At 47.3% G+C, this 13,121-nt stretch overlaps 2 protein-coding genes across 3 annotated transcripts in view; one reads left to right on the top strand and one right to left on the bottom strand.

The window, feature by feature from the left end:
- Positions 1-649: 649 nt before the first annotated feature.
- Positions 650-7,453, top strand: MYL2 (myosin light chain 2). Of its 2 annotated transcripts, XM_082852792.1 has the most exons (6): positions 650-700; positions 3,193-3,268; positions 4,435-4,539; positions 5,442-5,520; positions 5,619-5,667; positions 7,344-7,453. In XM_082852792.1, exons 1-6 carry the CDS (start codon positions 665-667, stop codon positions 7,440-7,442), a joined length of 444 nt encoding a protein of 147 aa, XP_082708918.1. In that variant the 5' UTR covers positions 650-664; the 3' UTR covers positions 7,443-7,453. The 2 variants fall into 2 exon arrangements, with proteins under 2 accessions (XP_082708918.1, XP_082708919.1); XM_082852793.1 differs by lacking the exon at positions 3,193-3,268 and having other exon boundaries at positions 4,401-4,539.
- Positions 7,454-9,660: 2,207 nt separating this feature from the next.
- CCDC63 (coiled-coil domain containing 63) overlaps positions 9,661-13,121 on the bottom strand; it is a gene marked incomplete at its 3' end in the record, with an annotated part of 28,217 nt that continues 24,756 nt past the window's right edge. Inside the window, 2 exon segments of the mRNA XM_082852821.1 lie at positions 9,661-9,806; positions 12,172-12,375. Of these exon segments, the coding sequence (XP_082708947.1) occupies positions 9,661-9,806; positions 12,172-12,375 (350 nt within the window).

Consider the following 13,121-nt stretch of genomic DNA (forward strand, 5'->3'; position numbering starts at 1 on the left):
ATATGCAGTGTTCAAGCGTTTGCTGTAACTCAAGTCAGAAGCGGGTGGGGAAATGTTAACTCGCTCTTCTCTGCTCTGTTTGCACGGTGCGAGGACAGAACATTTAGAGAGGAGATTTTGCTGCCATTTGGATCAAGAGAAAATTGAGGGGGACAGAGCAGTTGGGTTTTAACACCCTGAAAATGTGTCATTTCATCTCGCATTCCTCATGGTTTAGTGAGCCTGGCTCTTTTTCGCCTCCAATCAATTCTCCTTCTGTGCATTACTGAACTTTTTGTGAAATGCATCGAAACAAAAGCAGCTGGGTCCTGCTGGGGCTGATCCGAAAGCCTGGCCTCCATCCCCGGAGACAGACCTCTACCTCCGCTAGTTTGCAAAGGAGCTGCTGCAAGATCCACAGTCTTTTAGCATCCACCAGAACTGGGGTGCTTTTGAGAAACCTTATTCCATGTCCTTTTATCTTTCCAGCATCGCCATTTTGAGATGAGTGTGGGCACCATACCCCCATTTCACAGATACATAGCTGAGGCTCACCCAGAGATGACACCTGACCTAGTCTTCTAATTCCCAGCCTCTGACTTTTTTTAATCGATGCTTTTTTACACCTTAGTCACCTAAGAAAGCCAAGAAGAGACCAGAGGGCGCCAATTCCAACGTGTTCTCCATGTTTGAACAGAGCCAGATCCAGGAATTTAAGGAGGTGGGTGCAGCTGTGGAATCATTCGCCTGGGTGAAGATTCTCACACGCTAGAAAGAGCCCTTCCCTCGTTCCATACTCCCTGCAAGGACCTCTCAGTTAGGTTGTCTTTATCTTCCCCTAAAACCCCAAATTCGGTCTGAATGTGTGTGTGAATGACTTAAAGAAATTAACTTTTGCTGCTCATCAGAGTAAAGCATGTGTCTTGTTGAAAATGTAGGAAAGAATTTCAGAAATGCACAAAGAATAAAAATGACCTGACTGGGCTTCCCTGGTGGCGCAGTGGTTGAGAGTCCGCCTGCCAATGCAGGGGACACGGGTTCGTGCCCCGGTCCAGGAAGATCCCACATGCCGCGGAGCGGCTAGGCCCATGAGCCATGGCCGCTGAGCCTGCGCGTCCGGAGCCTGTGCTCCGCAACGGGAGAGGCCACAACAGTGAGAGGCCCGCGTACCACAAAAAAAAAAAAAAAAAAAAGACCTGACCTACAATTCTACTACCCAGAGATAATCAGTTAACATTTTGGTATTCACCCTTCCAGTGATTTTTGTTATACATTGGGTTGGCCAAAAGGTTCTTTCATTTTCTTCCATAAGATCTTATGGAAAAACACAAACGAACTTTTTGGCCAACCCAAAATATGTACACATTTGTTAAACAAAGCACACTAATCAGTACCTGCTGTTTTTCTTTGAGCAATTCGGCACCAACATTTTCCATAATTTATTTAAACTGCTTCCTATGGTTGGATGTTATACACAGAATGTTGTACTATTATAAATAACACATCTTTGCTTGTATCTCTGGTTATTTCCTTGGGGTAAATTCCTAAAAGCAGAACAGCTGGATCGAAGGAACTTTTTAAAAAAGGAACTAAAACCAAGTATAACCACTGGTCCAAGTTGCCCTCCAGAAATGCTGTGATCATTCTGACTCCCATCAGCACCAAGAGGAGAAAGTGCCTTTCCCGCCACATCTTCATCAACATAGGGCGTTAACGTCTCAAAAGTTATTTTTGTCAATCTGAGAGATGTCTGAGAGTATCTTAGATTTTAATTTTTACAGTCCTCAGTTGTTGGATGCTAGCCGGGTCTGAAACCCTATCACAGTCTATGGGCATGTGCCTTAGTAAGCAAACCTAAGTACCAATTAGGCAAAATTAAGCCACTGCCGCAGACTCAGAAGGATAAACTGAATTAATTTTCCAGCAGTCCTGATGGCTCACACTGAGTCATCCACATTCTCACCTGGCCCTTCAGAGGAAAATACGTTAAAGCTATGCTGGAAAGGACACTATTTTATATAAAAGGGGAAACTGTTTGGGGCTTCCAATGGGACATGAAGACTGGCCCGTGCTGTCCGCACCAACATTCAGATCACAGGAACGCTGTGGCCCATAAGCTGCCAGAGAAAGAGGAATTCCTGGGATGAAATATCATATCTGAACTTGAAATAGTCCCCTTCCATGGAGAAGACTACACCCTCCCTTCTCCCTCACTCTGTCCCAACCTCTGGAATGAGATCAGCTGCTGGGGGTATGACCTGGGGATGCAAATACTTTCAGGAACCAGTTGCTAAAAGAACTAAAAAAACACAGATATAATACATCATTTGTAAATTACCTGGGCGTTCACAAAGCTCTTAGAGTCTCTCTGGAGCCAGCTGGGAAAGATTACTGGCTCTGTTTTACAGATAATGCGGGCTTGCGAGCTGGCGGAGACAGACTCCAGTTTTTAACTTAGTTTTGTTTTTCAATAACAGCTTTATAAAGATATAATTCACGTACCATGTAGTCACCTTTTTAAACGGTACAATTCAGTGGTTATTTAATATAGTCACAGAATTTTGCAACCATCATCACTGTCTAATTTTAGAACATTTTCATCGCCCCCAAAAGAAACCTCATACCCATTAGCAGTCACTCCCCATTTCTCCCGCCCCCCCCAGCCCCTGACAACCACGGATCTATTTTCTGTCTCTATGGATTTGCCTGTTCTGGAAGCTTCATAGAAATGGAGTCATATACTATGTGGCCTTTTGTGTCTGGCTTCTTTCAGCATCATGTTTCAAGGTTCATCCATGTTGTAGCATGTGTCAGAATTTCCTTCTTTTTATTGCTGAATGATATTCCATCATGGGGAGAGACCACAGTTTGTTTATTCATTCATCAGTTGATGGACATGTGGGTTGTTTCCAGTTTGGGGCTGTTGTGAATAGTGCTGCTGTGGACATTCACCTACAGGTGTCTGTGTGGACATATGTTCTCATTTCTCTTAGGAACACACCGAAGAGTAGAATTGCTGGGTCCTACAGTAACTCTAGGCCTAACATTTTGAGGAACTGCTAGACTGTTTCAGATCTTTGATTCTTGATCTAATGTCCTTCGATGTGCCTTGAAAACCCCAGAGTCCCACTGCCCCCAGCCCTTGGCATAACCTCTAGGGCTCCTCCCCCCAATTTCTCTCGGGCTGACCAGACAACCGCCTCCCTTTCACAGGCCTTCACCATCATGGACCAGAACAGGGATGGCTTCATAGACAAGAACGATCTGAGGGACACCTTTGCTGCTCTTGGTATGTCGCCCCACCAACACCTGCAGGAGGGTCTCCTTATCCCACTCCCGTGAGGGGCAGGAGGTGGGGCCATCAAAAAGGTCAAGAGCTTGTCATTTTCCAAAGAAACAGCTCAACCAAGATTTGTCTTCAAGGCAAATTTCAGAGGATAGGAAAGAAGTGTTTTAGTCTTTGAGTGTCTTCACATGTGTCTTATTTTTCTTTCAAATTAATTTTTGTGTGGATTTGAATGCAATGGCAGTTTACAATAGAAAACTTGGAAAACTCAGAAAAGTATAAAGAGGAAACAACGTTGGCCATTAGGCCACATTCCACTGTTAACATCTCAGCCTCTAAGTTTTTTTCTAGGCATCTCGTGTGTGTGTGTGTGTGTGTGCGCGCGCGCGTGTGTGCGCGCACGCACGTGTGCGTGTGCGTGAGCATGCGTGCACGTGTGTGTTTAATAGCTGGAATCATTCTATTTTGGATTCAGCTTTTAAAATTTAACATCTCAGGAAGATGAGGATGAGTACATGGAGCTGTTTCAAAATATAAGTGTCCAACCTGCCACCACTAACCGCTCCTCGACTCCTAACCCCAGAACTCAGGGCCATGAACAGCTGTGCAGGTTGTGTAGTGAGCAATTATACAGAGTACTATTCATATTTGTAGCCACTGTAGACTTTTACATTTAAAACATAAACTATCTTAAGAAGGGGCGGCTTTTTCTAACTTACACAAAGGTACTTACTATACGGCCTGTGGCAGTGGCTAGAGCAGGTACATCAGAATCTCCAAGGCTGTATGGGTTATAGCAGGTATAATTTGAAAAAGTTCCCTCAGGTAATTCTGATGTCTCTCCCACCTCCAAGTAACAAGGGCTAATTTATAATACAAGCATTTCCCATTGAGTAAAATATTAAAACATCTGTATAAATTGTTCCAGGTTCTGAAGGCACTATTTTAAAAAGTAACTAAACCCTCTTTGGGTTGTTTCCAGTTGTCTGACTTTTATAAATAACACTTTTGAGAACATCTTCTCACGTGAATCTTTGGCCCCATCCACTCCGTCTCTGATTATTTCTAGATAAGATTCCTTGAAGTAGGATTACAAGGGCAAATGCCAGTGTCCTGACAGCTGTTTCTGTCCCAGCTTGGAGTTACTAAGTGTGTGTCTCCTGCCCTAGGGCGTGTGAATGTGAAAAATGAGGAAATTGATGAAATGCTCAAGGAGGCTCCAGGTCCAATTAACTTTACTGTGTTCCTACAGATGTTTGGGGAGAAACTTAAGGGTAAGTTCATGTGTATATCTGTGCACCTATGTGTGTATATGTATATCTGTGTATATGTGTCTCTGTGCATCTGTGTATGTCTGTCTGTCTTTATGTGTCTTCATCTTTGGGCATCAATTAAAGCACTGGGAGAACATGTTGGGGTTGGCACATGAAGGCAGAGTAACGTCAGGGGGAAGAAAAAACAATAAAAACAGAAGTTAACAGTGCTCCAAGGCTTACCCTGATCCAGACCTCATGCTAAGCACTTTAAACACATTATATGCATCACCTTATTTAATAGCATCTAGGAGATAGTTTCTATTCTTATCCCAGTCTACAGATGGGGAACTGAAGCTCGGAGACAGACAGTCTCTTGCCTGCAGCCACACAGCTACCAAATGCTGGAGTCAGAATTTGAATCCGAGTCTTTCTAAGCCTAGATCCATGCTTGACCTTGGGCTTCCTCAGAAATAACTGGATTCTCAGGACTTCCCTGGTGGCGCAGTGGTTAAGAACCCGCCTGCCAACGCAGGGGACACAGGTTCGATCCCTTGTCCGAGAAGATCCCACATGCTGTGGAGCAACTAAGCGCATGTGCCACAACTGCTAAGCCTGCACTCTAGAGCCCGCAAGCCACAACTACTGAGCCTGTGCTCTGCAACAAGAGAAGCCACCACAATGAGAAGCCTGTGCACCGCAACAAAGAGTAGCCCCTGCTCGACACAACTATAGAAAGCCCGCTCACGGCAACGAAGACCCAACACAGCCAAAAAGAAACAAAGAAAGAAAGAAAGAACTGGATTCTCAGCCCACTCTTTCAAAACGCCAAGGCTCAGTGCTCAGGAGGCAACAGGACCTCTCCTCCTTACCAGAGGTTCCCAGCCACCCATGGCACATTTTAACTCTGTTTTCTGTTTCAGGGGCAGACCCCGAGGAGACCATTCTCAACGCGTTCAAAGTGTTTGACCCTGAAGGCAAAGGGGTGCTCAGGGCTGATTAGTGAGTGGGATCTGTGGGGGAAGACCTGGGGTTCCTTGCTTCTCCCCCCAGCCCTCTCCACACAGCCGGCTGCAATACCTGCTTTTCTCTCTCTGCAGCATACAGGAGATGCTGACCACGCAGGCGGAGAGGTTTTCCAAGGAGGAGGTAACCGGGCCCTTCGGACACTCTCTGCACCTCAGTTCCTGGCCTCACCCTTCTGGGGACTCCCTCTCCAGACTCTCTTATATAAAACACCCCTGACCCCACACTGAGAGAGAATCTGCTCTTGTTTACTAAGCCCTTATCTCATTTCACTCTGTCAATCACCCTGTGAGGTAGGGACTAGTATTATCGTCATTTTACAGATGGGGAAACTGAGGCTCAGGGAAGCAAAGTCACTTTGCTTTGACTGAAAGGACAACACTAATAAGAAATGCCGGGGCCTGGATTCAAACCTGGGTCTGTCTGACTCCAGGTTCTGTCTTCCTCATAATGCATGGATACATGGTGAGAGTATTAATTTCCTGATGAAGTGAAGGTGGCATGCATGGTCACCACATACAGTCGTGTAGGTTATACACTGAACAATCCTCCTGGATGCCCTTAATAATATATACTGCAGAGTATTTATTTGTTGCAATAGTTTTCCAGCAGATGGCAGTAAAGTGTCTTATTATAATTTTTTAGAAATCAGAATATATGACTTTTTCTGGCAGGTGGCAGTAATGTGCCTGGAAGAAGGGGCACTATTGCTAATTCACCGAAGGCCCTGTATAAACAAGCAACTGCCTTGTCAACGTTACTAATGAACCTTAATGAGTCTATTTAAAATAGTCCCGGGCTTCCCTGGTGGCGCGGTGGTTGAGAGTCCACCTGCCAATGCAGGGGACACGGGTTCGTGCCCCAGTCCGGGAAGATCCCACATGCCGTGGAGCGGCTGGGCCCATGGGCCATGGCCGCTGAGCCTGCACACCCGGAGCCTGTGCTCCGCAATGGGAGAGGCCACAACAGTGAGAGGCCCGCGTACTGCAAAAAAATAAAAAATAAAATAAATAAAATAAAATAGTCCCTTATAGCCTCTCTGGCCTGATTCCATAAAGTTTCACATTTTACTAAAAATTTTATTTGGATCTCCCCCTCAAAACTCAAGCAGTTGAAAGAGTCTGCCTTTCAACTCTCACCAGGCTTTGGGACTTTGGACAAGCTCCTTAACCTCACTGTGCCTCAATTTCCTCATCTGTAAAGTGGGGACAATAATAGAATCTACTTCATAGTACACTGTGAGGATTAAATGAGTTCACATGTATAAAGTGCTGATATGTGATAAAGGCAATATAAATGTTATCTATTATTAACCCCAAATTAAAAAAAACATAACTAGCCAATACTTTTTAAATGTAGAAATTGCACATTCTAAAAAATTTAATTTCTAGTTTCCCTCAAAGAGTCTGACCTCCTTGCCCATGTGGACACATTAACTGGCCCTGAGCAGTTGTGACCTCTGTAGATGGACTAGTCTCTATTTAGCCACAGTCCCCACCAGGCCCACCTTGCTCCCCTACATAACCTGCCTGCCCCTTTGCACACTTGCGTTTGTGATCCCTTCTTTCCCCATCGCAGGTTGGTTCAAGGCAACATCCCTGCAGGATGGCCCTTGGGGTTGGCACCTGTGGAAGAGCTACAAAGGGCAAGGAAGCAGGAGGGCACGGAGGGATATGTCCAACGCAACCCATGTCCTCCAGGCCCCCAGCTGCCTCTCCACTCGGGCCGCCCTGCACACAGCCCTCCCCCCTCCACTGCCCCTCCCCATGTCCTCAGCATGTCTTGCTGGTTCGTTGCAGATCGACCAGATGTTTGCCGCCTTCCCCCCTGATGTGACTGGCAACTTGGACTATAAGAACCTGGTGCACATCATCACCCATGGAGAAGAGAAGGACTAAGGGAGGGGACTGCCTTTGGGTGGGTGGATGGGGGGGCGTCCCTGCCCTCTTCTCACCTTGCCCAGTAATGCCACCACCCCTGCCCCTGGCCTGTTGGCTGTGTGGCCACCTCATTTATCTACCTCCATCTTCTTCACAGCCTGGGTGCCTTAGAGATACCACCATGTGGCCACACAGCCAGCAGATGGAAATCCATCCAGAGGCCATGTTCAAATAAACAAGAGGTTGTGTATTTGTTTATGGTGTGTCCTTGAGTGTGGAAGACCCTTTGCTAGTTCCCATGAAGGTGGTGTATGAGCTAGTGATGGCCCTGCTGTCATTATTATTGAATCTTAGTGACTCTGTAAGATAGACCTTCAGGGACTTCCCTGGTAGTCCAGTGGTTAAGACTCCACGCTTCCACTGCAGGGCCACGGGTTCCATCCTTGGTTGGGGAACTAAGATCCTGCAGGCTGCACAGTGTGGCCAGGAAAAAAAAAATAGACCTTCACAGCCACTCAGGACTATTTCTATGAAAGTCCACATTTTACTGGAATGCTAACCAGAGGACCACAAACCTTTCTTTCAAAGAGTTCGAGCACTGGTAGAGCCTAGCTTCCCCGGTGTACTTTCCTTTAGGATGCCACTGGAATGCTTCTCTCATAGATGTGTTTAGGCCCCGGGATAAGTTAAGAAGAAGAGGCCTCACATGCACACTGCCAAAATATCACATCCATTAACTGTAAGAGGTTAATTTCTAATTTCATATAAAGTAGAAGTTGTCTGTATTTCTCTCCTGGCAAATTAGGGGAGGGACACAGACATACATAGATAATGACTTCTGACCCTGCCTGCGGTCTAGGAACTAGGCCTAGGTGTGAGTTGACTCTTGATTTTGAGTGACCAAAATCATTGTTGAAACACTGAGGTCTGTTTTGGCTGCAAGAATCCCAACTTAGGAGACAAATGAGTTCACATAACTGAGAAGTCTGAGGGCTTCAGGCACAGCTGCATCCAGGAGCTCAAACAGTACCAACAGAACCTGAGGAGGCCTCTCCACTGCTCTGCTTTCTTTCATGTTGCTCTGCTCCCAGTGGTGACAGAATGGTCACCAGCAGTTCTTAGCTCTTGTTTATCCCCACATCAATCCTAGTGGAAAGAAGGCACCTCCCTCTCTCCCAGCTCCACACAAATCCCAGAACAGGGCCTATGGGATACCTGAACTAACCCCGAAACAGGTGTAGTGCTCTGATTGGCAAACTTGGTCACACAATTAACTCTTGTGTTGGGGTTGAAACCAGCCCCTTCCAAACCACATGGCCTGAGGATGGGAGGGGCCGTTCCCGAAAGGAAAATCCAAATGCCTTTTAGGAAGAAAGGGGAGTGGATGCCAGGCACTCTAAGTTTTCAAGAGAACCCCAAGAACCCAGGACACAGCCAAAGCGAATGATGTGATGGAAACAAAGGGCTGAAACTGGGAGTGGGAGTGGCAGCTGGGGTCGACCAGGGGGTATGAGGGGGTCCAGGTGGTTGAAGGAGTCAGAACTGGAGCGAGCCTTCAAGGTTCAAGAACAACACCAGAGCCCCCAGAGGAGGAGCTCAGGGTCAGCTCCAATGACATCACTTGCTGGGAAGGGTGGTCCCTTTCAAAGCCAACAGCAAGCTGGGAAGGCAGGGACTCAGGGGCACCCCACGCCATGATGACCCATCATGATCCAAACCCTACAACAACCCATATCCCCCACGTCCGGAACCTGTGACCTGGGGCTCCTACAGAGACACGGCCAGGCCCGGGAGAGGCCCCAGCCCAGAGTGCTCGAGTGGAGTTTGTGTTTCTGGGCAAGACACTCTGGACACAGCTCCACAGTGACACACTCATCCACACCACACACACACACACACACACACACACACACACACACACACACACACACACACACACACACACACACACACACACACACACAGCCTCCAAGGCTCCTGGTTCCCACCTGTGAGCGTCTGCGGCACCCCATGTGGTTCCAGGACGTGAAATCAGTATTTTGGCTCCCAGCTGTGGTGACCTCACACCACTCTCGTCCCCTTGCTGGCTTTGGAACTCGATCCTCCTGCTCTTCTACCCCATCCTGGGGTGGCTCCAGCACCCCAGTCTCTGAGTAATGAATGTGAAGAGGCACCGGGGTTACGGAACAAAACATTTACTCTCTCTGGTTATGGTACAAACATGGCCATGTCCACCTCAGACTGTTAACTTCTTCTTGGGCCTCAGATCGTCCCCCTTTTCAGGCACGCTGCCCATGTGTAAATCCCTGTTTCTAGACTCTCTTTCGGTGTAGTGGCTGAGCACCATTTGCCGAAGGCTGCTGTGGTCCAGGGGTTGGTCCACTGTGCCAAAGATGGGACTAGTGTGAGGAGTTTGGAAATCAAACCCAGCACAGCAGGGGGTGGGCTTCCTTCCCAGGGACAGTGCCTCTCTGCCCTGTTCAAGGATATCCAAGCCTGGTTTGGTGTCCCTCCATAGTGCTGGGGGTTGGAGTGTAAAAATTCTCAAAGTCCAGGGAGGGGGAGGACAGGCAGAGATGTACTGCTCAGGGATGGCCAGACAATAACTGTTTTTTTCTCCAAGATGAGGATGTAAAAATGAGTTTGGTTTAGTATCAAGGAGATAGGGTCACCACGTGCAGTTGCTCAGGATGTAGGTTGCACAAAGACACCTGTTTCTACAGGGCTGAAATCCAGCCCCCCACTTGATTGCCAAGCCATGTCTACCAATCAGGGGCTCCTTTTCCTAATTAATCTGCCCAGAGGGGCTTGCTCTTCTAATACACACACACAAGCCATAGAGGCTAGTGGGCTAAGAGAACCTAATGTTTATCAACATTCCCTTAAACGGAAATAAGACAACATCTGTACATTCCTGACCTTGTGAGGACAGTGTTCTCAACAGCTGTGCCCTGCTACCCTCCTCCTTTAAGCACTCAAAGGGCCAAGGGAAGCTGTACTAAGGTGGCTGACATCAGCCCCAGTTTTCACTCCTGCTAAGTCTCAGGTGCCTTGAATAAATCAAACAGGAGGTGTGTGTACGCCTGTGCACCTGTGCACGAGCGCCTGTTGGCCATCCCCTCCCTCCATCCTTGGCACACCTGCACAATTGAAACGTTGCTCACAGAAGAGGGGCAGCTTTTAAAAATACCAAATTGTTTCCTCTGATTACTCAAGTCATGCAAGGTCATTTTAAAGAAAATTCTAAGCAATACAGAATTAACTTAGAAATGCAAAGTTCTCTGCAAACCACCACCCAGAAATACCCACTGTAAGTCAGCAGTATACATCCTCTTCGTTTTTATTTGTATCATCAAGATAACTTCCTCCTTCCCTTCCTCCGCCTCCTCCTCCTTCCTTCTCTCTCTCTCCCCCTCCCTTTATTATAAATCAGGTTGTGAAGGGCTGTCCTGTACACTGCACGATTTTTAGCAGCATCCCTGGCCACTAGATGCCATATATACATGTCAGTTCATGTCAGCCCACTGAATTCTTTTTAGTGACTGCATAGTATTCCATGGCATGCATGGGTGAACTATAACTTATTTAACCAATCTCTAACGGGTGAGCATTTCAGTCATTTCCAGTTCAATCACCCTCCTACTTCCATCTTTAACCCTCGAATAAGTTTTTCTTTGAAGGACCAATCCCCACAAGTGAGATTACAGACTCAACATGTGTATCTGAAACCGTGGGTAATCATTAGTCAACCCCCTTTCACCTGTAACCTGCCTTCACTAAGCAAGGTCGTTTTAATTATTGCTACAAAAGACTTGCTTGTCCTCCAAGCAGCATTTAGCCTAAACAATGTGTTTGCCTGAGCTGTTTTCCAGGAGCTTGGATTCAGCTATGTCTAGTTCTAGGTGAGCTGGTTAACACTGGAAGGAACCACCAATCCTTTAACTGGGCACGTGCGAATGTCACTGGATGACCTCTTGAACGTGCAGAGGCCCACAGCTTAGTTACACCGGCACAGAACCGCGATTACCGCACCGCTTTCCAATTGCCTTTCCTCACACTCCCCACGCCTCGGACCACCCTGCTTCTTTATTCTTTATCCCACAAATACCCGAGCCCCTTGCTTTCAGGGAGGTGGATTTTGGACATTTGTTCTCCCATCTCATCTCCTCGCTTCGCTGCCTTGTGAATAACCCCCCCTCTCAGCTGCAACCCTCCACTCTCAGCATTTGGCTTGCTGCGTACCGCAAAAACCGAACCTGGCTCAGTAACATAACCATTTCTCAGGCTTCCCGAACGTGTTGCCAAACTGCCCTCCAAAAACTATGCGGGGCTGATTATATCCCCACCTTCGGAGAGAAGGGCAGACCCCCACGAGGGGGAGTATCATGAGCTTCAGCCTCCAAAAGCAAAGATCAATGTGCAGGCGCCCTAAGGGCCACAGTTCAGCTCTGGCGTGAACCGTCTCGGGCGCTTCAACCACGGGGTTGGGGGATGTGGATGGGGCTGCGGAAAGGAGGTCACAGATGGAGGAGCGAGTCTCAAGAGCATAGGGTGAAGGTGGGAGACGGGATCAGGGAATCTCCTGTGCCCATAACTTGACAACCTGGAAATTTTACACATTTTAAGGTTCATCAAATGGTCACAAAGTTGTTGCAATTTTTTTAAAGTACCCAGGATAACTAAACTTCAGAATCTGTGGCTGAGTCATTGAGCAGTAGAAAGAGAAGTCCGGGAAGAAAGAACTCACCTCCATCCAACCTGTCACTAAAGGGGTCAGCCCCGAGCACGGGGGGGATGACCTTGATGGGTTCTGCAGGCTTGAGGAGGGCAGAGCCACCCCAGAAGGGGTTGATGAAGGGTGGTGGGACGTCCATCTCCGCCACTTCCATTTCCATGATCCGCTTGTAGGATTCTAACAGCAGCAGGTCGTTGGTCTTCTTTTCAGTGATGGCTGGAAAAAAATAAACAGAACCAAGAGAGCTGCTGGGAGACAGGAGTCCCGGGGCGGTGGGGGGACGCTAGAAGTTGCGCCCCTGCTGGAGATGAATGGTAGCAACAGGAAGTGGAGCAGGTCATGAGCTCCTATAAAGACAAGGCTTTCTCTTGGGTTACATCACACGTTCCCTAGAGGGCACAATTTGGTTCTTGAGAAGCAAAAATAATCTGACTCTTTAATATATAAAGTACAGATATACATACAAGACGTAAACAGTTATATGGTATATGAACTGTATTAAAATTCCACAAGGCGGAGCAGTTGGGAAAAGAATGTCTAAAAAGGCTTCTTAGGGCTTCCCTGGTGGCACAGTGGTTGAGAATCCTCCTGCCAAGGCAGGGGACACGGGTTCGAGCCCTGGTCCAGGAAGATCCCACATGCTGCAGAGCAACTAAGTCCATACGGCACAACTACTGAACCTGAACTCTAGAGCCCGCGAGCCACAACTACTGAGCCCACACACTGCAACTACTGACACCCGCACACCTAGAGCCAGTGCTCTGCAACAAGAGAAGCCACAGCAATGAGAAGCCCACGCACTACAATGAAGAGTAGCCCCCGTTCTCCACAACTAGAGAGAGCCCGCGTGCAGCAACAAAGACCCAACACAGCCAAAAATAAATAAATAAATTTATTTTTTTAAAAAAATTTTTAATTAAATAAAAATATAAAAAGGCTCCTTAGGGGACAATAATGAAAAG

This window comes from Leucopleurus acutus (genome assembly GCF_964270905.1).
Source record: "Leucopleurus acutus genome assembly, chromosome: 13".
Classification (NCBI taxonomy): Eukaryota; Metazoa; Chordata; class Mammalia; order Artiodactyla; family Delphinidae; genus Leucopleurus; species Leucopleurus acutus.

Bases quoted from the DNA above. Each gene is read 5' to 3' on its own strand.
- MYL2 (XM_082852792.1), top strand. From the start codon at position 665: ATGTTTGAACAGAGCCAGATCCAGGAATTTAAGGAG. The intron at 3,269-4,434 runs GTATGTCGCCCC...CTCCTGCCCTAG, and splicing joins GGACACCTTTGCTGCTCTTG to GGCGTGTGAATGTGAAAAAT. The intron at 5,668-7,343 runs GTAACCGGGCCC...GGTTCGTTGCAG, and splicing joins AGAGGTTTTCCAAGGAGGAG to ATCGACCAGATGTTTGCCGC.